Below are 24556 nucleotides of genomic sequence, written 5' to 3'. Positions count from 1 at the left end.
TTGAGGGTATATGCAATTTGTTGCAAAATTTCAAGCTTATGTGGCCCGTGCATTTAGATTTGGGGCCACGTTAAAGAAGCCCAGGTGGTCAAAATTTGCGGAGCTCTCCACTACGGCGTCTCTCATAATCATGTGGTAGTTTTCGGACGTTAAACCCCACATATCAATCAATCGAGCTTCAGTATCTCGGGCCTTTAATGTCATTCCGTACGTGCGAATGTCGGGCAGTAATAGTTCCATTCATGTTGGTATAATCCAGCACAGCAGGACATACTTATTACGGGCATCGTTAAATTTTACTCTCTCTGCCCACACGTGCACATGCACCCATTGACCTCACGTGTGCGAATGCACACACGCTTGGATGATGCCACACATTCTCATTCGTGCGCTTGATATACACCGAAGTGGCAAATGTGCGCAGACGTGCACCGCACCTTAGCGTACACATCCCTGTGATATTATGTCGATATGTGCATGTCAGGTTGCATCCTTCTGCATGTCGTTTGCACTTGCATGGTGCCGATATGTGCGCGTTGTGTCGCGCGCAGCGAAATATTATTGAACTTTCTCGTTAGTAATCTATCAAACTTCACCGCAAAGCAACTGTGTGCGCAGAGCAGCATCTGATGTCCATCATGCGAAAGCAGGTACTTCCATGTACATGATATGTGCGGTTTAACGTCCTAAAACCACCATATGATTATGAGAGACGCTGTAGTGAAGGGCTCTGGAAATTCCGACCACTTGGGGTTCTTTAACGTACACAAGAATCTGAGCACACTGGCCTAGAAAATTTTCGCCTCCATCAGAAATGCAGCCGCTGCAGCCGGGATTCGATCCTATGACCTGCGGATCAGCAGCCGAGTACCTTGGCCACTAGACCACCGCGGCGGGGCCTTCTATGTACAGGTGCTCCGAAAGTATACGGGTCTCACCAGCGACCGAGCTACGCAAAAGTGAATGCCAGCGTGCGCCACTAAATAAGTGGTTCTTCATTTTTATTTATACGAAAGGTGCCAGAAGATAACAACACCATTTCTGCATACAAGTGAAGAACCACTTGCTTGATGCAGTTTGCCCATGTTCACTTTTGCATAGCTCGGTCACAGCTGTCGTGCTCCGTTTTACTCGTAGAGCAACTGTACGCAGCGTTGTGAAAGGAGCAATGTACTAAGTAACAAAGTTCGTTGTTGCATCATTTAGCGCCGGTACCTCGAGTTGCTTTCGTACGCAAGTTTTTGGTTTCTATTGCTGTGTGTCCGGTTGAGACGAGAGAACTGAAGAAAGCGTTCGAAACGCAAGAACGGGGGTACCCAATTGCTTGGCGCCCCCGGAAAGACAGCTATTCGTTGCACAAAACTCGTATGAGGTGGACTTGATGAGCTCGTGGTCGAGCCCACTGGGCCATTGGTCGGCAGGAGCTCGCAGAGAGAGCACGCACAGAGCAACGAAAAAGCAGCTTTATTGGCTGAACATTAAGGCCATACTGCACGTTCGTTCCTGCCCGTGGACCATGTTGCTCCGGCTGACGTGCGCCATATGAGAGTCACTGGCACAGATGTATGATCACTTTTCCACAGCCCAATAACTACAATAATTACAGTGCCCATCTGTACAAAAAAGAATATGTGCAGCCCTCATTTGTGGTGGTAGAGGAGGTAAGCTACGGAGCATTTCTACATAATTTATTCATTGCGTATTGATGTATTGGTTAGCAATCAATTGGTTATTGTATGGCCACTACATCAAATCGACCACTCATTTTTTGGGAGAGGCTAAAAGTTTAGGCTTTGTTGGCTCTATAGCTGCAGTGCTGGAATGCGCCAAATGTCACGGCTCCGCAGGAAGTGGGTGGGGGAAGCTCGAGGTACGATTATTTGGAAAAAAGTCAAGCAAAACTATGATGCTTGCACTAAGTGGTGCAAGGAATAGCATATCAAAGCACGGGTGCATTGCAACTCACGCTCTTTGTTGATCTTCACGGCTTTCTTGTAGGGTGTGGAAAACTTCTTTGGCTGTCTTATGACATTCTGGACACGATCGCGTGCAGCCAGACTTTGCGATACAGGGTGGAGGCTGCGCTCGACGTCTCGGTCAGTGCGCGTTAATCGCATGCTTCCTCTTTATTTCTATATTCTATGTGTACGCTAAGGTGCGCGTATTGATTTGTTAACTTTGTTAGAACGTTCTTCTTGCCTACTTGATGAATATAGCCGGCTTCTCTGGACGCTGTATTAGTGTCATAAGCTTTGACTGCAATTTTAGAATTGGTGATGATGATTTAGGTGAATACATTTGTGATTTTCACGGCAATCACCACTATCTCGGCCCGCTCTGGCTAAAAGTATTCACAATCGCAAATTCGCTCTGCTCTTTGGTAAAAGATTGTTTATTATTGCAATTGAATATATTGCTAATGAACTTGTGCAAAAATATCACCATGGATTGCAACGTGACAACTTAATCTTTTATTCTTTTACCTTGTGCTTTTTGTTTTGTCATTTATTATTTCAAAATAGCAAAAGCTTTTATGAACAGCCATCAATTTTAACAAATACAATTGATCTTTTCGATCATCTCTGCTAGTCGTTTGCTCAAGGGCCACGTTGACTATATAAGACGCAACCCTTAAGAAACTGTACAAATAGGCGGGTACGCTAAGAGGAGCACCTGTGGCTGTCTTCCGTTTCTCTATTTAGACTGCTGAGACTGAATTACGGGGGTATGTTATTTGTCTACTATTACCACCTATTTTTAATACGCTTGTGTCTGCCAGAGAAGTGGGGAAAGGGAGCGTGAAGTGTTAGGTTAGCATGTTTTCACACGTCTGTCAGGCTCCACTAAAGGTACGTCAACACCATCGAAAACGCGTTTTTCAAAAAAATATTTTTTGGCGATTTCACATTTCCGAGTTCCCTGCCCATTCAATAACACCTAGACAAAAACTATGTAGCCATCTTGAGTCACACAAAATTTATCACCATTTTTCAACCCCTGATGGTTGCATCGAAAACAGAAACTCAATGTTTCCATCTCCGCAACGCCTACCTTCTTGTCATAAATATTTTTCATATGCATATTACGTGATACTCAGTAATCTAAGTACGTTTTAATGCTCGCGCGACATCACGTTCTCAATTTATTTTTTCACTACGTAGTTCGAACATGCGCGCTTTCGTTTAGTGCTCATTGTTCATTCTTTATGCAATTTCGAGTTCTTGACTTACGTTCAAACCTAATAAAGGAAAAGTATTGATACTTCATCAAACATGGCAAAGTATAGACCAAAAAAAGCACAAACGCAAGTTGGCGAATAAATAAGCCCAGCTAGAACCCCTGTGCAACAGGAAGATGAAAGACACCTAGAGACAAAAAAAACTAAGAAAAATATTTCTTTTGTCTCGCTCAATAAAAGCTTGTACCCCTTGAAAACAGGTCACAAGCTATAAGCCTAGCGTATTTCGGGCGTGTTAAATCTGTATTTGTGACATCGATATTTGGTTAAAGCCTGTAGAGCCATTGTTTCTCAAAAAGTGATATTTTGCATCCTAGTGTTACGCTAACAATGATAGCTCTGGTTATAACCAAGATGTCCATATAAAAGTTTGCGTGCTGTTTATTTATAGGTGTAAGCGTGCACTCAAGCAGAATAGTTATTAGACATAACTTTTTGTAATGTTGTCAACTGCGTGCCAAACAAACTCGTTAAATATCAACTTTTTCACTCCTTTTTTGATAACGCGCTCAGACTACCAGATATATAGGTCGCGGAGGTTAGAGGCACAGGGCGTTGTCCTCACTACATAGCTGCTAAGTGATGTTTGAGTTACACCAAAAGTCCTTTATTTATCAGTGTTGGCACAACATGCATATTTTCGCACTTTTTATTTCAAATTCTATTTTTTTAATTTTTCAGATATTTCATCATCTATATCTTAAGCGTTTTCAAAGCCCTAGAAGCCAAAACTGTGTAAGGTTTTGGACTAAAACTGTAAATTTTTTTTCTCGAAGGTGTCGGCCTACCTTAAGTCTTTAGTCCACGATAATCCATCCACAGGTACTTACCTATATAGTTATGGTACTCTATTCAGCAGCACCAATGCTATAGCAATAACTTAAGCAGAAACAGACGGTGACGAGCTGTCAATTCAAGTTGATTGCTGGCTGTAGATTATTCCAGCACATTTACCAGTGTTTGTTGCATCAAATTAATCAATAAAAACTGTACCTAAGCATGTTGTTTCACACCAGAACATTCTTATGAAACCATTCACCGTAATTGCTTGACACACAAATTTTGTTTCACTAAGCCCCGGTCATGGGCTTCATACCCGGCTGCGGAAATAAAATTCTGACTGGAAAGAAATGTAAACAGCCGTGTGCTTATATTCAGTTGCTTGTAAAGAACCCAACCTAGCATAAATTAATCAGAAATCCCCCTATACGTCATGCATAATAATGTTCTTATTGTATATGGGCGTAATTCGCTACCAATACTTCATTTTGCATAAAAAGTCACAGTTTTGCCGCAAAGGCAAAGCAATGAATGCGTTCGGAAGAATTTGGAATGTTCGGGAAAAATGGCAAGCAGATCGAAAGGTGTCCCATGTTGCTAACGCGAATAAGTGTCTTGTTGCTTCCCTGTGTCTTAAAAGAGTGCCTTTTTCGCAAGCGGAGACTTTGCGCCCGGTAAGTACAGCAGAATCGTTTCAGTGATTGCCAAAAACGTGCGATTCTCTCCACCACGAGATAAGCGCGTGCGCGCGTGAGCGTTCATCTTACCCTCTCTGCTGGGCAAAGTACGCGTGGGATAAGAGCGCTTGCCGCTGCGTCATGAGGATTTGGCAACGCGCGCTCATTGCGCCGTCTCACTGGTACTGCAGAAAACACAATATTTTCCCCGATATCAGCGTCGGCCGTGGTAAATGGTGGATATAAATAGGTTGCCGTTTAAACCATGAAGGAGGAGCTCCTTCATAGCTCAGTGGCTAACTCCTGACACTCACAAAAAAAAAACGTCGGACGTTCTATTCCATTCACCGGAGCCTTTTTCTTATTATTTTGTCCTCTCTCTCGATATATATATATATATATATATATATATATATATATATATATATATATATATATATATATATATATATATATATATATATATATATATATATATATTTATATATATAAATATATATATAAATATATATATATATATATATATATATATATATATATATATATATATATATATATATATATATGTATACATATACATATATATATATATATATATATATATATATATATATATATATATATATATATATATATATATATATATATATATATATATATATATATATATATATGTGAAAATCAGCCGATAGTGCCCATATATTCGCAACCGCATTAAAAGCACGCAATTAATAATTATCTGGTGATCGACTTTCTTTTTGGTGCATATTTGCATAGCGCACTTCTTGGTTCGCGCGTATCAGCGACACTTGCAGCGAAAATTCGTTTCATCACATATTCGGCAGGCATCTAGTCGCGCCAAGTCATGCTGGCCCTAAATTGATGCAAATGACTGCAGATTTTTGCACATACTAATTTAATAGTAAAGCCACTAGAATACCCGGCGTAGGCAGATTAGATAGATAGATAGATAGATAGATAGATAGATAGATAGATAGATAGATAGATAGATAGATAGATAGATAGATAGATAGATAGATAGATAGATAGATAGATAGATAGATAGATAGATAGATAGATAGATAGATAGATAGATAGATAGATAGATAGATAGATAGATAGATAGATAGATAGATAGATAGATAGATAGATAGATAGATAGATAGATAGATAGATAGATAGATAGATCTTTGATCTGAGTAACATGAATTCTTTAAAGAATGTCTGGCATATAAAATTTCACTGTCGTTGATTCTAAAGAATCTAAAGGCGTGATTCACCAGCGGAATAGCCATGATGATGATCTTCAGTCTACCTCATGCCCACATCAGGACGCAGGCCTTTTCGTTGGAACTATGCAATTCTCCTGCGTCAGGGTACAGCAATTAATACATGTACAATCCCTAATACCGTCGCCAGAGCTCGTCTTTGCTGTCCTCGGCGAAAAAGAGAAAAAAGCGTACGTTCATGATCTGAGCTAGTCACACGTGAGATGAGTAACCCATTGGGCTACTCATCTCTTGTGTACGCTGTATTCTGTTTGTTGAGCTTGCTTTTAAGCCAAAGGCATCAAGAAGGTTGCTTCACTACAGCCAAGTCTGCGTTCACTTACGTCGGCGTTTTCTTGAGGTACGCAAGGTCAGACGCTAAAGGAACTGTGTGGTAGATATCGTATAAAATCACAATTGGCACTCAGATTCACACCACTGTGTTCAATGATGCATCGTTTCAGCGAAACTTAATATTTACTGCTCGCCTCTATGCAGTGTAGGGTTCTCTCATTTTTCTGTTGAGCGTCAACTGCAATGCTACCGAAAGCATTCGATAAAAAATGACAGCATATCCACGGGGTGAATGATGAAGAGTGTGGCGAAGCTTGGTCCATATGCCGCTGTCACACCGCTTCGGCCTCCCTTTTCCCTAGGGCAGGGTCCTCGCAGTGCCACCACGCTGCTTCGTGGTGGGCTTTTGCCTGGCATGCCTGCACGTCGCGATCCCTTCTTCGAGCGCTGGCCGCCAACGCCCTACGCGCCCGCCACTCAGTAGCCTTCATCTCCCATCGCCGAGCCTTTGAATGGGCGAGCGTGCCAAAACGGTGCTTTTATTGTAATATAGAGCACGCCCTGGCCTACGGCGCTGCCGAAGAATACGCGATCGTAGTCGTGCGATCGTCTCTCTCTCCTTCCGTACGTGTAACGTCAATCCTTCTTTTCTTCAAGTAACGCTCTCTAGTGTCCTACCATTTGCATTTTTCAGCGTATAGTACAAGTACCGCCCTCTATGGCCGGTTCAAGAACTAACGAGCGGTGGTTATCCACAACAAAGACGCACATATATTTGTGGCTTCTATGCTCTTGGCTACAATTGTTTTCTATAGGCTACCAGAGCAACGCTTAGTGGCGCTGCCACTTTGGACCAGTAGCGTCATCTCTGGTGGAAAAATGGAAACTCAAAGTATAGGTCCCCGGTTCTCCCGTCTTTTCACCATGCTATTGCTCACTTCCGTGCATGCGCAGAGCTCTCGCGCTGCTCTTGCAGCGCCAAAAAATGCCATGTATCACTTGTAAAAGATCTCCCAACTGGGCCGGCATTGCGACAAGCAGATGTAGTCAAGCAATGGAAGTTCGATAATCGCGTTTACATTGTGTAGCAGACGATAGACTAAAATAACGCCCAACTTACTACGAAATATATTTCCGCAGTCCGCTCTATTGCCGTACGTGTACGATGGGATACGTCCATGTAAATTCTTTATATAATTCGTTAAATATACCTAACGGTCTAACGCACTGCGAAATGAGGCCGCGCACTCGATCGATGTTCTACGTTGTCGGCAAGGAAAACATGACTTATATTTTGATGTACATGCTGGTAGTAACAGATGCGTACTTTCATGTGCGAACTTTTGCGGCGTGCAAAAAAGAAACAAAAACGATTGCCCGGTCTTAGTACAAAAGAGCCTGAAGGTTAATCACACGTCCTCCGTACGACTGCAGCACCGCCCATTATGACTTAGCTGTGAGGCAGCTAGCTTAGCTTCAGCTTCTGCGAAGCAAGCTCGACTGCTCCTGTCGTTTTTCTTCGTAGTTTTTTTTTCTAGCGTAGTGCTTGCACTCCCATTTCATGAGAATATTTACTGTACATGTGCATGACACCTTCTGCGCGAACGCGGCTGAGCGAGAGAGGAACAGAATTTCAGGCACAATATCGGGCGCGTGACCAGCACGCGCAGTTAGGGGTTTTCGGCTTGTACGAATACTTTTTTACGTTACCGTGTTACCGGATATCATATGGGGTCTCCGGACCCCATATGATATCCGGTGGGTAGTTTCCGGTGGGTAGTTTACGAAACGTAAACTACCCACCGGAAAGCTTTAACATTTGCGGCTCCCTCTCTCAAATGCCTTTGTAGGGACTCGCGATATCCGCATTGCGGATACTACAATCATCAGGTCAAAATAGGTTGAAATGCGAGCGCCACTAGCAATCGCATTGTTTCAGCCAGATTACAAAGCCAAAGTGACCTAGAACACCGAAGACGCAAACGTGTGAGCCTACGAGGGGCTGGATCGTTGGAGCCATTTAACGGAGCTGAAATAAACGAGGCAATCACAAAACTGTTGTTGCAGCAACGTTGGGCATTCTATGGTTGGTGTAGAAACTGCGCAGTTCTTTTATTATGAATAAATTTCCTCTTTAATCATCTTCACCTAAAAAACATTAGGAGTAAGCAAACATGTTTACGACTGTGGTCGCACGAAGTATCGCAAGATGTCGACACCATCGTTCGGTGACCTTGTAATTATTGTCTCTTCTGCGCATACGAGGATAATGTGCACCATAAAACAGATCTCGTGGCTGCAGTAGTGATTCAATCACGCTTAAGCTATATATTGTTTAAATGCACATATCACCATTTATGGTTCACGCAAATGTCAAGGTGTACTCTACGTAGGTGCGCAAACGTTTGTGTTTGGGGAGCTAAAAATTGAAAAACACGTGTTCCGGTAATCCCGTAAACGCAATCTTGCATCTTGATAACACGGTAACGTGAAAAAGTGTACGTAAAGAGTCCCTATTATCGCACACGTAAGTCTCGTTCACACCGCAGCGGGGTGGCCAAAGCGGCGAGGCGGCAAAGCGGAAAGCGTGAAAAACCTCCACCCCAGGCGGTGAAAGTGGCAGAAAAACCAGGCGGCAAGGGCGATCGCTCTTGGAGCAATTTTTAGCCACCTGCCGAGGCTACCCTCTTTGCTGCAGCAAATCAGAATAGCACGAAGTGGAAGCGTGGTGGTGGTGCGGATGTATCTTTGGGCAAAGCATTGCCACGTCATAGCGACACATGCACAAAAGCGCCAAATGCCCGCCTCTGCTGCCATGTGGTCAGCCGAAAGAGGCGTGCGGATTCGCTCGCTGGATTCCGTGGCGACCGGTTGTGCCCTCGCGATCTCCGACGACAGCGAATCTCTGGCCGTCTGGGTTGCTCCTACGCCACCTCCTGCCACCGGTCCTCCACGACGACGACAGCGTAGCTGTGGCCCACTGGATTAGCCCTACGCCATCTCCTGTCGCCGACAAGAGCTCTCGCAAGTCGTGCCCCGTCCTCAGACTCTTGTGACCGTATTTCATCTTTCCTATCTCTCTTCTGTCGTCACTCGCTGTCCCTGTGCATCTATCTCTCTCTCTCTCTCTCTCTCTCTACCTTTATTCCTATCTCTTTAATCCCTTCTTACCTCCATTCCTTGTGAGCTACTGTTGACGTGTCGCACACTGATGCAGACAGTTACAGGGCTCACAATTCTCATGTTTTCTCTTTAAGAATCACATAGGAAAGAGGCATGCACTCTGAACCAACGTTGGTCTGAACAGTTTTCCGCACTCGCCGCTTCGACAAGCCCGCTTCGCCGCACTGCCTTCGATGTAAATGATCATGTATACGCGCACTCGGAGCGCCGCACAAAGCGTATCACGCATACACTCGGCGCACGTGAAAAAAACCACACATCCTCGAAGGTGACAATAATAATTCATGTAGCCATGGCTTCGTCTTCCGTCGGCAATAGCCAGAGCTGAAGAGACACTTTTGTGCTGCCTGTGGTTCGGGGTGGCATTAACGAATGCTTATTCGTTTTAAATCGGAATGGTCAGCAGCCCGACATGCGACAGCTGTGGCTGCGCGGAGACAATTGTCCATCTTCCTTGTGAGTATTGTCAGTTCAGTGCACGAAGAAAAGAATTTCAGGAAGTTTTAGATAGACTGGACACTCTCCAATTTTCAGAAGAAAGGGTCTCAAGACACTGGTCGAGACTATCCGCTGAACGCAGTGCAGTGAGAGCGTTGTCGCGTTTCTTGCAGGCAAGTGGCTTCAGTGACCGACTGTAAGTAGTGTCGTCTATCATCCTGTTGTTTTTTCAAACATCTCTTTTTGTGATCTTTTATCCCCCTTACCCACTCCCCTAACACAGGATGCATATCCAGCCGGTCCGAGAATCGGCTAACCTCCCTACCTTTTTTTTCTCCTTATCCCCCTCATGTAATAAGAGCCATAGATTCAGTGGTTTGAATAAGTACCATTCTAATGAAGTGACGGAAATATAACTGTCGCATACTGGCGTGCCGACGCAGCGACGACAGTGAAGTGGAGGTAGATTGGATGTGGCACACCCGGGTCATCAAATTAATCAGTTGGTTGTCGTGTTCCGATGTAGCGGGATCCTTCTTACTTTCGCCTCTCCGCTGAAATGGCAATTCCCGACAATGGAGTAGAATTACAGAAGCTTTCACTGGGCACTCGCACCCAGCTGACCAGCCCCGGACTTGCCTACCAGCATGGCACGATGATCAGTGGTGACGACCACGGCGCCCTCCATCCTGCTACCGCCGGAATCACCGGAATTTCGGCCAAGCAGTTCAGCCATCTGGCTACTCAAGATGGAGACTGGCTTATACCTGCAAAACATTGTCTTGCAGCTGAAGAGGCACGCCATCACGGTAATCGTGCTTCCTTCTGCTCTGCGATGCGTCATGCCTCCTCCTGTGCCGGAGGCATACGACCGAATCAGAGGTTCCGTGCTAGGCCTTCCTCAACTGACAGTGAAACGTCACTTACTCCTTGCCGTGCTAAACGTCAGCTTCGAAACTCCAGCCGTCATTACCTCATAGCGCCTACAAGCCCAGTAAAATCATGTTCCGCGAAGTTTTGGCGCTTCAGCATCAGCCACTTCGCAGGCGACCACGCAGTCATTTCAGGGCATGGTTTTTTGACGAAGCACTCTTGACGATTCTGAGCACCTCACGCGCCAAAACTGCGATACCCACGCTGCTTAGTGGGGCAGCACCGGCATCATTCAATGTGCCAACGCCAGTGGCCAAACATGAAGCCACCGATGCTACGGAACCCCGCCAAGTGCACGGTCGACACAATCGTCAGACGCCTCGAGTATCCGTCAGCTACTAAGAGAAGCATTACCTGACGAGACAATTGCCAGCGCTGCCGTAAGCTCGCCATAACGTACGTGCCGTCAGCCAGCCACATCACCTGATGCCCCCCTGTTTGCACAAAAGCTCGACGGAGGTGCAAAGCTCTCCGAAATAGGCAAGCCCACTTTACCGGGCTCCACCACCGCCGCAAAACTCCTCCCGCAGGTCAAGAACAACACGAGCTTTCTAGTCAGTGTGGGTCAACATCAGCAGCGTTCTTTCCACTCTGTCACCCCTCTTGCCTGTGCTCCAATCGACGCGACCCATTTCATAGCAAGCCGGGTCATACTTCCGCACATACGCACAGACCCATACAACAATAACGCATTCATGTGCTCACCCAACAGCTCACACCGACAAATCTTTGACACCAGATCATGACCAGCCTTAAGAACTATATAACCTGGGACATGGAAGCCTCATTTCACTTCATCGATTAAAACAGTCCCGTGCGCTACCGGACGTGCGTGCCACGTCAGCCCCGACCCCCTGATGAAAGTTGAGCACCCTTTAGCCACTCTGCCTTAGTAACCCGGACTGTCACATGGAATTACCTTGACTGCGACTCTGTCTATACACCGGGGGCTCTTACACATGATCGCCTGACGACGCAGCAACGACAAGCAACGACAACGAAGTGGACGTAAGCGCGAAGCGGCATGGGCGGAACAAGGAATAAGTCAGTTGGTTTTTGTGTACCTATGTCGCAGCATCCTTCTTCCTTTACGTCTCCGCTACAGAACAAACCAGCGAAACGATGCCACAGTTTGCTGAACATTCACAGACACTTGTTTTTTTTTATGATACAGCCTTTCAAATGTGTTAATTGCAGCCGGCGAGTTTGTAGTTCAGTTTAAAGCAACCAAAATTGTAACGCTGACCATGGTACGACGTGTGCAAATGTGAACATCCAGCTACGAGAGCTACGCCTCACAAACACAAAGAATCAATACACAACGTAGTTACAACATACAACCGTACCTCGATCGACTTTCACAATGTAAGAAGACAGCGAACAATCATTTTCACAGCCGTTTCAAGGATGCGCCGCGTTATTTACGGATTCAGGTAGCCCAAGCAAACAATTTTAAGAATTCACACAATGAAAACGTAAAGCGAGACGGAGCCAGAGCTCACTTTCTTCTTTGAAATATGGTGGTTCATGCTTGTGTCCTTTCTCTCTCGTGCGAATTGTCCAGGAACCGAAAGTCCAAAAGGTGTATCATGTGCCTCGTTACTGTCGGCACTGTCATGGCACACAACAATACTTCGAACCTCGCTTCCACTTTTGTGGGTTCCCTTGTACCATCACGGAAATGCAGCTTCGCAAAGCAAGCCCTTCGGTTCAGCGTGTGAAGACAGCTGGCCAAGATCCCTGCACAGCGCCTAAGCTCCCCAGACCGAGCGAAAAACGCACGTGCACGCGTGCGCCGCTGTCGGTGTAACAGAATGAATCAGCCACGCCTTCTGGCCTGCTTGTCTCCAATTTCCCTAGAGCTAGCTGCTAGAGCCGCAGCAGAGTTGTCACACAACAATCTTGAGGTGGGATCCCTATATTGCCACGAAGCGTGATGCAGGCACCAAGATTCATGTATTCTCGCTGAATATTTTATTATCGCATTACTTATGTGGGCAACGTTCAGTTTCACTTTCAGGACGCCAAGTAAGGCTGTGACGTAGCAGTGTAGGTGGCATGATGACGTGGCCACACAAAGTTGTGAGGCACGTCGTGTTGAGTATCGACTCCTCTTGCACACATGTACCACACAAGCACCAACAAATTAAATTTGCCGACAGTTGCAATGGCTAGCTCCAACTGATGCGAGTGATGCAGCAACCATTGCTTTGCCGGCAGTTACGTCACGCAGGTCCAAAGGTGACATACGTCAGTACAGCTCTGATGTGACGTCACTAAAACTTTCATCTCCCGTCCCATCAGCTATGCCAGTGTTGGACACGCAGGAAATGGGTCTCGATAGAGAGAATGAGCATTCATGTATAGTTAGGAAGTGAATTAAAATATATGCCAAGCGTTTGCTGTGTCCGACCATTCGTGTAGAGTGTGGGTACATGTAGAGAAAACCTACCACTGACTTCTTAAAGCCTCAAGATTTGCTCGCACCACTTCTTTAAGCGAGTACTATGGAACGCATGCTCAATGCATGCTAATTAAAAGGTCACCTAGCCGCTCTTAAAATTTGACGAGCGATGGGCCCCAAGTGTTACGTAACAATGGGTAAATTTTCAAAAGCCGGTCAGAACCAAAGCCAGGAAATGCGGAGATCGCTATGGAGGTGGCAAAACATTGACTTGCTATGCTGTAGTCGAGCGTGTAGGCATGCATAAGCTGGCTAATTACAACAAAAATCATTTCAGAAAAATACTTGCTAAAACTTAAAGTGGGAATAATTCACGCCCTTACACACCACTCCCAACATACTCTGCATAGGACCCTATGTACACTATTGTTTTCAGTCATTGTGTGGGATAATCTTTTAGTATTGTCTGTGGTATGCGGCGAAAACATGACGCCGAGCATGGTGCTCTTTCGGCCATAAGGCGAACCCCTCAGGCGTATTTGTCAATTTTCTAGGTGTATAGCGAAGTGGTGTGGTTTTCATCTCGCTCACCAGACATTTTGTGTAATCTGCGGAACGTTAGTTTCGCCTAGAAGAGCAGGCAACTGTAGGCAGACATGCATATTTTAGGAAATTATGTTCGGTTTGTACCTATGACGGTGAGGAACAATAAACTTTTTCGAGCGCAGAACTCCACTTTTTGCGGGAAACAGAGTTTTATTGAACAAATTGTGAAATCTTTTGCAGAAAATGATTTTCTCGCAACACACAAAATTGCCAGTTTTAGTTCAAAAAGTAATAAGTGGTCATCTCATGTGACCACCATGCCATCAAAGTTGACGGCTCACTTTTGCCCTGCCGCGGTGGTCTAGTGGCTAAGGTACTCGGCTGCTGATTCGCAGGTCACGAGTTTGCATCCCGGCTGCGGTGGCTGCAATTCCGATGGAGGCAGTAATGTTGTACTCCCGTGTGCTCAGATTTGAATGCACCTTAAAGAACCCCAGGTGGTCAAAATTTCTGGAGCCCTCCACTAAGACGTCTCTCATAATCATATGGTGGTTTTGGGACGTTAAACTCCACATATAAATCAATCAATCAAATCAACTGGTCAATTTCGGGGAAAGCGCAACTCTTCATTTCTATATTCCTCAGCATTAGCTACTCATACGCCAGGCTCTCCTGCACTATCAACATATTAAGAACAGCACATACTTTTACATCTATAAAATATCTCGGGTCTGCCGGGCCTTGAGCACGGCATCAGCCGGAAGAAACCAAATGTAACAAGTCCCGTTGAAGCCCAAAGGAAGGAGCGTCACCTTTGTCATATTACAGGAAGCTTTAAAATACGCCCCATTTAAAACATTCCACGCGGAGCTCAGGTGTCTCGCGAGGCAAAAATGAGGAAATGGTGGTTACCTGGGATGACCACAGTGCCATAAAGAGTTAACAAAGTTGCGCAATCACATTTTTATGGAAATATTATTTACTACCTTGTTTTAAGGCACCCAGCCTACGAGATTTCAGCCAAAACTTCTTAATGGGCAGTGATTGGTAACATTCACCGCTACCCGCGCGCCCCGGCAATAAATAAATGATTATTATATTTGTAAGTTTTTTGTTACTCTCGGGGTCCCAAGCCACTACATAAAATAAACGCCTTCGGGTTTTATCAAACGTTGTTTCTGCGAAGTTTTCAAGATTTAGTCCACAATGCTTTTCTACATAATTATAATTACTAAGAAAGTACGCCAGTAATTTTTTTTAATGGGTACATTTGTGAGCGCGTGCACTGTACACACCGTCAAACAATCGTTGCTTTCTTCATTTTTATTCCAGAAATGACTGGCAAGTGCGTGCTCTCGGCTTTCATTCTATTTGCCGTTCTGGCTACCACAAATTCAAGTAAGTGTTCTGAAAACGTAATCTCCTAGTTATAAGAGCACGACAACTACAAACTACTAAACGCAAGTCCAGGTACATCATTTTATTTGAACAAATCTTCACGTGGTTTGGTGTTCAGTTGCTTATTTTCTGTATGTTTCTGTCACGTCACACGACGCATTATCACATGAAAGCCTGGACTCTGTTCAGCTCGGCTATAAGTTAATAACACTAGATGTACTGCCCTTCCCACAGCCCTAAATGGCGGGCAGCTCTCATGCAAAAGACAGGCAAGCCGAAAATTACCAATTAGCATGATCTTGAACAACAAGAGAGGAGAACACAGTCACGCGTGGCTGAAAGCCTTGGATTTAGGGTTCCTCCAACAACCCGTAGACTCCTAAGACTTTTCCGATGGCTGCGTGACGTTACCCTGTGGGCCCGTGCGGGCGCTGCGTTCCGGTATTCCGGAGCGTCGCGATCGCTTCTACTGGTGCTTTAATGGTCTGTGATGGGTGCGAAATACTATGTCATCTATTTTAGAAGCTCTGTCGGGCACAAGTGAAGCATTCTGAAGGTAGTTTCGCTCTCATAAGAAAACACCACGCGACACAAGATAAGCTTTATTCCGTTACGACATCATTTTTTCTTCAGTGTTGATGATCTCCGTGCTGCGGCCTTCTGCGCATTGTCTTGGATGCTCTCATTTTTCTGCCTGCAGATGTCCAAGACAACATTGGTTGCTCTGTGAACTACCAAGCGCAAGATTGTGCAGAGTGGTCATTTTCACGTGTATCAATGTCGGTTTGTGGTTCCAGCAAAGAAAATGCCAGCCAAGCGACGATACAGCGTTTGTCGCTGTATGAGAAAGAAAGTGTTTGGCTTATACTCACAATGACAATTTCTGCAGAAATAGCTTCGTAACCATAACCATGTCACAGCGCTACCTCAATCACAGCACTTGGAACAGCGCTACCAAAATGAAGCGATTGGAGTTGCGCTCCATTCAAAACAACAGCAAGTGGGAGATCTGGGAGAAGAGTCACTGAGCATTTGACGTAAGGAGAAGGATTGTGTTCTATGAGAGCAAACTGTATGCATTCGTCACTGGTAGGTAATCTCCAAAAATATTCCAAATCCCTGACCGCTTCGTCTTGAAGTTAATGTATGAAGACACCTTGTTTCTTTTGGATGCAGAGCATCACTTGCTCGGGTCTATGTCCCGCGACGTCAGCGTCCACACTCACACTACGCATGCGCAACTCTCATCCTTCCCTCTTTCCAACAGCTGCGCGTTACTCTCTCCTCTTTTCTGCTACCGCACCTGCTTGAACTTCTTCTGCGTTCTCGCTTCTGCTCTCGCGGTGAATGCGCTACTCTCTTCGTCTAGTCTCCTCTTCTTCAGGTGTGAATATAAAGAGGGGCGCAGAGCGCTGCGCGCGTTCAGTGCACCCGTGGAGGAACGAATAAACTTAGGAGAGGCCGCTACGTCACATTTTGGGAAGCCGGAAGTAGGAAAGAGCACAGGACTCCTTCTCTCAATAGGTGACCAGTAAAAGAGCGAGGGGTTGTGAGATGCACCGCCTGCTACTGGCTTCCAGTTCGAAAAGAGCAGGCGACGGCGAACCGTTTCGTCGCAAGCCTCAGATTATTTGTTATTCGCACGCGCGGTCGCCTGTTATTCTTCGTCCTGAAAAACTACGGATGGTTTTTTAGCCGTTCTCGGGCGTGAAAGCTCCATCTCGGGCGTGAAAAGCAAACGGCGTGTATCGATTTTCGTGAAACGAAGAAAGAAAAACGAGGTGGGCCGCGGCTATGAAAAGAGTTGCAGTGAGAGGTGGCCTTTAAGTACGAAACGTTGAAGCCAGAGGGTGCGAAAACCATTTTATCACAGATACGTGTGTATGCCACACTAACAAAACAAGCTTACGCATGAACTTGCTGCGAATAATATATTGAGAAATAAATTGTCACGCAAGTGCCTAGCAAATATATTGCTACGGTATGAGCCGGGCTGTAGTATGTGCCGGGTAGGTAGAAAAGGAAGACGATGTTGTCTGGTGCGGCTTGAGGACTCCATCTCTACCGCGACTGCTGAACTTCATCCTCACCCTGTAAATAAGTCCACCTATCCTTTCATTCAACCGTAACAGCTTTGTGGTGGAGGTGCGGGGTAATCAACCAAGAAACACGACGTTTCAAGCGCCTAATCTACGACGAAGCCACCACCTTGCTGGACTGCCCCCATTTCCACTGGCAGCTGAGATGTCTCACGGCGAAGAAGGAAACCGGATCCCCGCAGCTGCAGACCTTCTACCAGTCCCAACAGTACCGCTAGCGCCAGGTTCGTGTGCGGTTGGTCCCTGGTTGCGTCAGGATCTGATAGTGCTTCGCACATTCGGTGGCAAATCTGGCGATGATTTGGACGTGTGGCTCACACACTACAAACGGGTAAGCAAATACTACCAGTGGGACGCGGTGACCCAGCTGACCAATGTAGTATTTTTCTTAACGGACACAGCACTCGTGGGTACCAGAACCATCAAGATGCCCTCACGTCATGGGATTGCTTCGTTTCCGAAATAAGAGCGTGTTTCGGAGACTCCGTAGCTAAGAGAAAGCAGGCGGAACAAACGTTACTGCAGAGAGCTCAGATCCCAGGACAGACGTGCACGACCTATGTCGAGGCAATCTTGAAGCTCTGCAAGATTGTCAACCCTTCTATGTCAGAGGAAGACAAAGTTGGCCGCCTGTTGAAGGGCATTGCCGAGGACGTGTATCAGTTCCTCATCAGCAAAGACAGCCTTCCTACGGTAACCGACGTCATAAGCCACTGTCGCACATTCGAGGCCACGAAGATACGACGTATCACCCCCAAGTTCGGTCGCCTACCGAATGTAACCACCGCGGCAAGTGTTGACGAATACACGCTGCTTGATCTCACGTCGACAATATGCCAGATCATTCGAGAAGAGCTCACTCGACACGCTCGCCCCACGCCGTACGAAGCTACACTCGCACCGCCTCCCTCTCGCCCTCCCGTGTCAATTGCCGCAGCAGGCACCGATAGCTGCAACTACAAGCCACCCTCACCAACGAAGTCACAGCGCAATAACTACCCGCTGCCGAGGTACGAAGATCGCTTCAGTTACCCCCATCAGCCAGCCACCACCTATTACGACCCGAACGAAGATGTACCTGTACCACCACCACGTCAGCGCAATGCCTTCCAGGAGTACAATGCATACCGCCAAGCTCCTGTGTGCTACCGTTGCGATATCGCCGGACATATAGCTCAGTTCTGTCGTCGACAGATAGAGCCGACATCCCGATATCATTCCCCATCAGAGTTTCCGCCAGCGGGCACTAGTCAGAACAATGGTCATTGGCCTGCCTATTCCAGGAGTACGTCACGGCGGGGAAATCACCGTGGCAGTTCTCCCGCTTCTGACCATAGTTTGACTCCTCCATCTGCCCGACTGCATCGTTCGCCTTCGCCGGGACGACGCCTGTCATCACCGCCGCCGCCTGGAAACTAGCCAGCGCGACCGATTGAGGTAAGGTCGCACAACAAGATTTGCCTCAGATGCCTCCGCCAGTTATAATGTCCGAGAACAAGTTATGTGTGGAAATAGATGGCTTTTGTACAAGTGCTTTGGTGGACACTGGTGCAACGATATCAGTTATGAGTATTTCTTTCAAAAGTCGCATTGGCCGCAAAGTTATGTTTTCTTGGGGCGAATCAACAAGGTTTCGTGGTGTTGGTTGGGAAGTACTTCATCCTGTCGGAGTTTGGGCTGTCGATGTCTTATTGGCAGAAAAGGTGTTCCCAACAGTTTCTCGTGCTGCAACGTTGTACCCATGACGTGATTCTCGGTCTTGACTTTCTCCAAGGATGTGGCACTTTCGTCGACTGTGGAATCGGTGAACTTTCCGTCAGTGATGACATTGTTCCTGCCCTCATCGATGAGGCACCGCAGGCCGCGAAGGATGCTCTGATTGTTTCCAATGAGCTGACCGTGCCGCCATGGTCAATGAGGTCAGTTGCGGTGTTCGCCTCAGAATCTGCCACATCTTTAGACGCCATCGTTGAACCTGCCATCGTTCAATGTGCTAAACAAGGCATATTCGTCCCTCCTTGTTTGGTATCTGTCAATGAAGGAGCAACCTTTCTGTGGGCACTGAACTGTTCGCCAATGCCGGTTGTGCTCCCTCGAGGAATGAAGCTTGGCGTCTTCGATGATTCCACTTAAGGTTCTGTAGCTGTCGTTAACAACGATGAAAGCGAGAAAGGTACAGTCTCTGGCCAGTGCAGTTGCTTTTACGAGTCGCAGATCCTAGGCATGATTAGCGCCACTTCGCGGTCACACGAGCAGCATACGTTACGCCATCTGTTGAGGCGACATGATTCTGTTTGAGTTTTGCCAAGAGGAGAAGCCGCTACCTTTACCTTGTTCTCGCGCGAATTACTCAGCAACCGGCGCGCGTTATTTACTGGTTGTACCTCAAAGTCTTCGATGCGACGTTCTCCGTACTATGCACGATGATCTAACGTCAGGACACCTTGGGTTCAGTCGCACCCTGCGTCGAGTGCAGCAGTGTTTTTACTGGCCTCGAATGCGAGATTTTACGAAACAATACGTCTCGAGCTGCGAGAACTGCCAGCGTCGCAAACGACCTACCAGTGCACCACACGGCCTTCTTCACCCCGTAGAATCACCTACTACGCCTTTCGAGCAAGTGGGCATCGACCTATCGGGGCCGTTTCCGCGATCTTCGAACAACAACCGCTGCATAATAGTGTGCGTCCACCACCTTACCAGATACGCCGAAACCGCTGCGATACCATCTTCTACAGCTGATGGCGTCGCTGCCTTTTTGTTACGCTCCGTTGTTCTTCGCCATGGTCTACCTCAAGTAATCATCAGTGACCGTGGCCGTCAATTCATCGCGGACGCTGTGGAAGAATTGCTTCGCCTCTGCACTTCACAGTTAAGCCATTCGACATCATACCATCCCCATACAAATGGTCTTGTAGAACGTACCAATCGAACTCTTACTAACATGCTCGCTATGTACGTCGCATCCAATCACAAAAACTGGGATGAGATCTTACCATTTACTTACGCATATAATACAGCGAAGCACGAGGCCACGAACTTCACGCCCTTCTACCTGCTCTACGCTCGATCACCACGCAGCTCCCTTGATACAATCCTCCCATTTAAGCTCCATACCAATGAGTCCATGGCCGAAACATTGTGCCGGGCTGAAGAAGCTCGCCAAATTGCTCGCTTGCACACACTGGCATCACAAGATCGCTCCAAGCAAAGGTACGATCAACGCCATGATGTCATTTCATTCCGCAAAGGTGAATTCGTGTGGTTGTGGACCCCCAACGAAAACCTGGTTTATGTCAGAAGTTTTTACCGCAGTACACAGGCCCCTACGTCACTGTAGATCGCTTGACTTACTTGACGTACGTTGTGGCACGCTTGACGACACCTTCTCGTCGGTCAAATCAAACGCAGTTGGTGCACGTGGCTCGCCTCAAGAAGTTTCATCCCTCCATTGACTTAAACTCGCCCAGCGGGCTTCGTCTGTGAACCGGGGACTGCTACGGTATGAGCCGGGCTGTAGTATGTGCCGGGTAGGTAGAAAAGGAAGACGACGTTGTCTGGTGCGGCCTGAGGACTCCATCTTTACCGCGACTGCCGAACTTCATCCTCACCCTTTAAATAAATCCACCTATCCTTTAATTCAACCGTAACAATATTATGGGAACACGCTGGTGAAATCGACTTGTCATACGAGATGAGCACCGGCCATTGCACTCATACATATAACTAAAAACACAAAAGCTTCTTTCAAGAGTAAGTTTACACGAAGCGCTGGATCAGTCCATTTGCGTTATCTGGGTCGAACTGTGCGTCAGGATGGCACCCAAAGGAAGAAGTGCGTGAAAAAAGCGCAAGGTTTCGATTATTTGGCGCCGTCTATGTTTGACTGCATTGTTTATGTGCGGCCATGCCGCGCAGCTTGATCAAGATCAGCGTTTAAGTAAGCATCTGGCTCCTACTTAGAAATACATCTTATAGCGCGCTGAAGGCTAGAAAAAAAAAGATATCTCAACGCACTCAATAAATGCTGCGCTTCATGCCGATCGACTCATGATGTCGGCTGAAGCAGTGATCTTGAAAGGAACTCTTAGCACACTGCTACAGTTATCCCCTTACCCTGAGATCTTTAGAATGGGTTTTTGTTAATAGCAGTAACGTATCATACAATGAAAACTGTTTTCTGTATCGACTGATCTACAAGCCAAACTGACAGTACCCCCGAGCAGCACAAAAACATTGTAGATCATTTTAGTGTAATAACAAAGTTTCCCTGGAGCTCATGGCTTTTGTAGCTTGTCATCGTCAGTCACGGTTAGCAAAAACAAAAAAAACAACTTTTAAAGCACTGACATTTCACGGAGAGATGGTTTCTTTCAACGGAGCTGTACAAAAGTGCGCGCGTACCGCTGCTAACCCTCGTGGTGTGTTGAACCGAAGCCGTCGTATCCCTCAGTTTCCTGCGATGGCCCATTTTACCGGTCACCTTTTGTGGGCACGCTACCGCAGCTAGCGCATGCGCAACGGTCGCCAGTGAGAGGAAGGCGCCGGCATGCCCGGCGGCTCGCCTTTGTAAACTCGCTGCCCGGCGTCTTCCTCTCGCTAAAGTGTACTAGAATGTGGGATAGTGTGTTCAGGCACCCTCTCTCGCCATGCGTCGCGTGAAGCGGCGCACGTGGACAAAAAACCAGTTCTCAAGGCGGCGCTGTCGTAGCATGGGCTGGCAGGTTGTCAGCTCCGCACCACTCTGCCTTCTCGGGTGCTGTTCAGTGACCGGTTGCTTGTGTTCGCGCCGCTTCACGAAAGTTTTTCTGGTAATGTTTTTGATGGCGACGCGACAGTGAGCCAATGCCAAGTCATCGGTGGCAACGACACTGCTTTGCACCTAGGTGCGAAACAGGGTATACCACTGTAAAAAATGTGAGCAGCCGTCGCTTGTCGCTGCACCTAAAGACGAATCACGGAGGAAGGATTAGAAACAGAATTTACATCGAAAGGATAGGACCTTGAATGAAAGCTGCTCTGTATGTGAGCTACACTTCGAGATTTCATGTGTTCTCGGAGACTACGTGCACGTTATTAACGGCGAAGTTCGCGTACCACGTAGGAGACCAGAGCTAACGCCGGACGTCGTGCCGATGTTACTGCCCAACGCTCCAAGCTACCTATCAAAAAAAGCACCGCATCCAAGACCTCCGAGAAAGCGGAAGAACTTGGCAGTCGAATCTACCATTTCCAAGAAAACTGCAGCACCTTGTGTTGACGGTGAGGCCACTGATTCAAGTTCATCGATGGACCTTCCTGCTGTCTACAAACCCGAGGTGGTGAACACTACAGTGACTGCAGCTTCGCTGGAACGCTTACTGAAGCTTTCTTTACCTTCAATTTATATGAGCTTGATCACACCACATCTCGCTTCAATGAGAGCGGCAATTTACGTCCTGCCACGACTTCGTTTTTTTTGTGAAGGGTATCAACCAGTCTCGAGCGGCAAAACAAAAAAGCTGCACGTGAAAATCAGTCGATGTTCATAAAGTGCCACCGTGACGAAGTGATGAGGAACTGAGAATTCCACAGAATGGCGACGAATTTGATCGGTGTTTTTGCTCACGACTTGATATAGCAGTAATATAACAAGAAACTTTAGGGTTTGTAGATGCTTCTATGATACCTTCATCTTCCTTTTTTTTCACCAACCGAGTTTTAAAAACTACAGGCGGTTTCCCCAGGGACGACTGCTTCGCCATCGTTTGTTAATACCTGCATTTGGACCGTGCATTGTAGCTTTGACATTTCGTTTTGTTTTGAATGCAGTATGAACACACCCATTCAGATTACTTTTCGCGGACGTGTCAGCAATTAAACAAAAGTCTATTAGGCGCGACGTATGCGAGCGTTTATCACAGGATCGGAACCCGGCCGTGGCGGCTGCATTTTAGGTGGAGGTGCAATTACTGAGGTGCGTGTACCTAGATTTAGGTGCACGTTAAAGCACCCCAGGTGGTCGAATTTCCGGAGCACTCGTCCACGGCGTCTCTCATAATCATATGGCAGTTTTGAGACATTAAACCCCTGGTGTTGATAATATCAAAGCACAGAAGCGCATAAGAGGCAATGCGTGAGGTGAAAGCCTATGCTAAGGTGGCGCCATCTCGTTGCTGTCGACACCAACTTCGTCAGCCACAGCTCCTCCCTGAACTTACTACCCATATTCTAGTACACTAAATTGTCGCTGGCGCACGAAACACTGGCGTGCCCACATTGTCCCACAACCCCCTGTAAGCGCACGTGACTTCTGCCACACTTTTTTATCTGCAGCACGCCTTGCAAAGGCCTCTCCTCAGCTTTCCTTCCTCCATGAGTGCAGCGCTTGCTTCGGTTGATTCCACGGGACTTCGTTTATGCTTCCGATGAAGTGTGATGGAAGCAACAGTCCCGTCAGTCAGTGTGCTGACGCGAGCACGTGACAGGATCAGCCCAAACACCATTAGCAACGTTACATGGTTCACTTCGGCCGCCTCAAAGCCATCCTCATCAAAGCGAAACGGACACATCAAGTACTAGATTCTGCTTAATTACGACCTTCGTAAAACGTTTCACCTTTGTCTACGCAATTAAAAACATTACAACGTCTTCCCGAGGGGAACCATGGGGTGATGCGGAACATCGCGGAGTTTCTGTTAACGTTCTTGCGATGTGTGGTAGCCAACGCATGCTAACAACGTAATAACACTGTTAAAAGCAACGTTGATAACACCGATATTACCGATCTGCAATGCTCTGCATCACCTGATGGTTCCCCTCGGGAAGATGGTGTAATTTTTGCTTGAGTCCTCTTAAGTGACCTGTTTATAGCTCCTTGCAAAGCAGCGCTCTCCCTTCTTGCGATCTTCCTCGCTGGCTATTCATAACATGCTGGTATTGAGGGCAAGTATTTTGGACTGTTCGGAAAAATAGAGGGTACAACATTGTGCTTCACCTTGCGTTTCTCCCGTTCTACTTCCAGTATCCTTCCTGTTCGTTCATCTGGATGTGACAGCATCGTTATAAAATCCTCTGCTTGAAAGTGCAGCTCACAAATCTGCGAGCGCAAAAAAAGGGTGGGGGGCTGTTACAAACTTGCTACACATGAAACACACTAAGTGTAGATTGAACCTGCGAATAGCTGTTTCTTCTTAATTATTTAACTGCGGTATAAGCACGAAGCCGTTCTTAATGTAAAAAAACGGCACAGTGATACGCGTAGTATAGCAATCGAGCACTCTTTTTTGCGACATTATGAATTTTGGTATTGATAAAGC

At 46.6% G+C, this 24556-nt stretch overlaps 1 protein-coding gene across 3 annotated transcripts in view; it reads left to right on the top strand.

Annotated features, from left to right (window-relative positions):
- The first annotated feature begins 2613 nt into the window (after window positions 1-2613).
- LOC119167590 (uncharacterized) overlaps window positions 2614-24556 on the top strand; it is a 190976-nt gene continuing 169033 nt past the window's right edge. For 2 of the 3 annotated variants that reach the window (XM_075866078.1, XM_075866080.1), the window contains exons 1-2: window positions 2614-2725; window positions 15094-15159. In XM_075866078.1, the coding sequence (XP_075722193.1) occupies window positions 15096-15159 (64 nt within the window). In that variant the 5' untranslated portion in view covers window positions 2614-2725; window positions 15094-15095. Of the gene's footprint in view, window positions 2850-15093; window positions 15160-24556 lie in introns of all 3 variants that reach the window. The other variant, XM_075866079.1, reaches the window with a different exon arrangement.

This window comes from Rhipicephalus microplus, chromosome 6, assembly GCF_043290135.1.
Source record: "Rhipicephalus microplus isolate Deutch F79 chromosome 6, USDA_Rmic, whole genome shotgun sequence".
NCBI lineage: Eukaryota > Metazoa > Arthropoda > Arachnida > Ixodida > Ixodidae > Rhipicephalus > Rhipicephalus microplus.
Note: the sequence above shows the minus strand (reverse complement) of the source record. Positions and strands in the feature narration are given on the sequence as shown.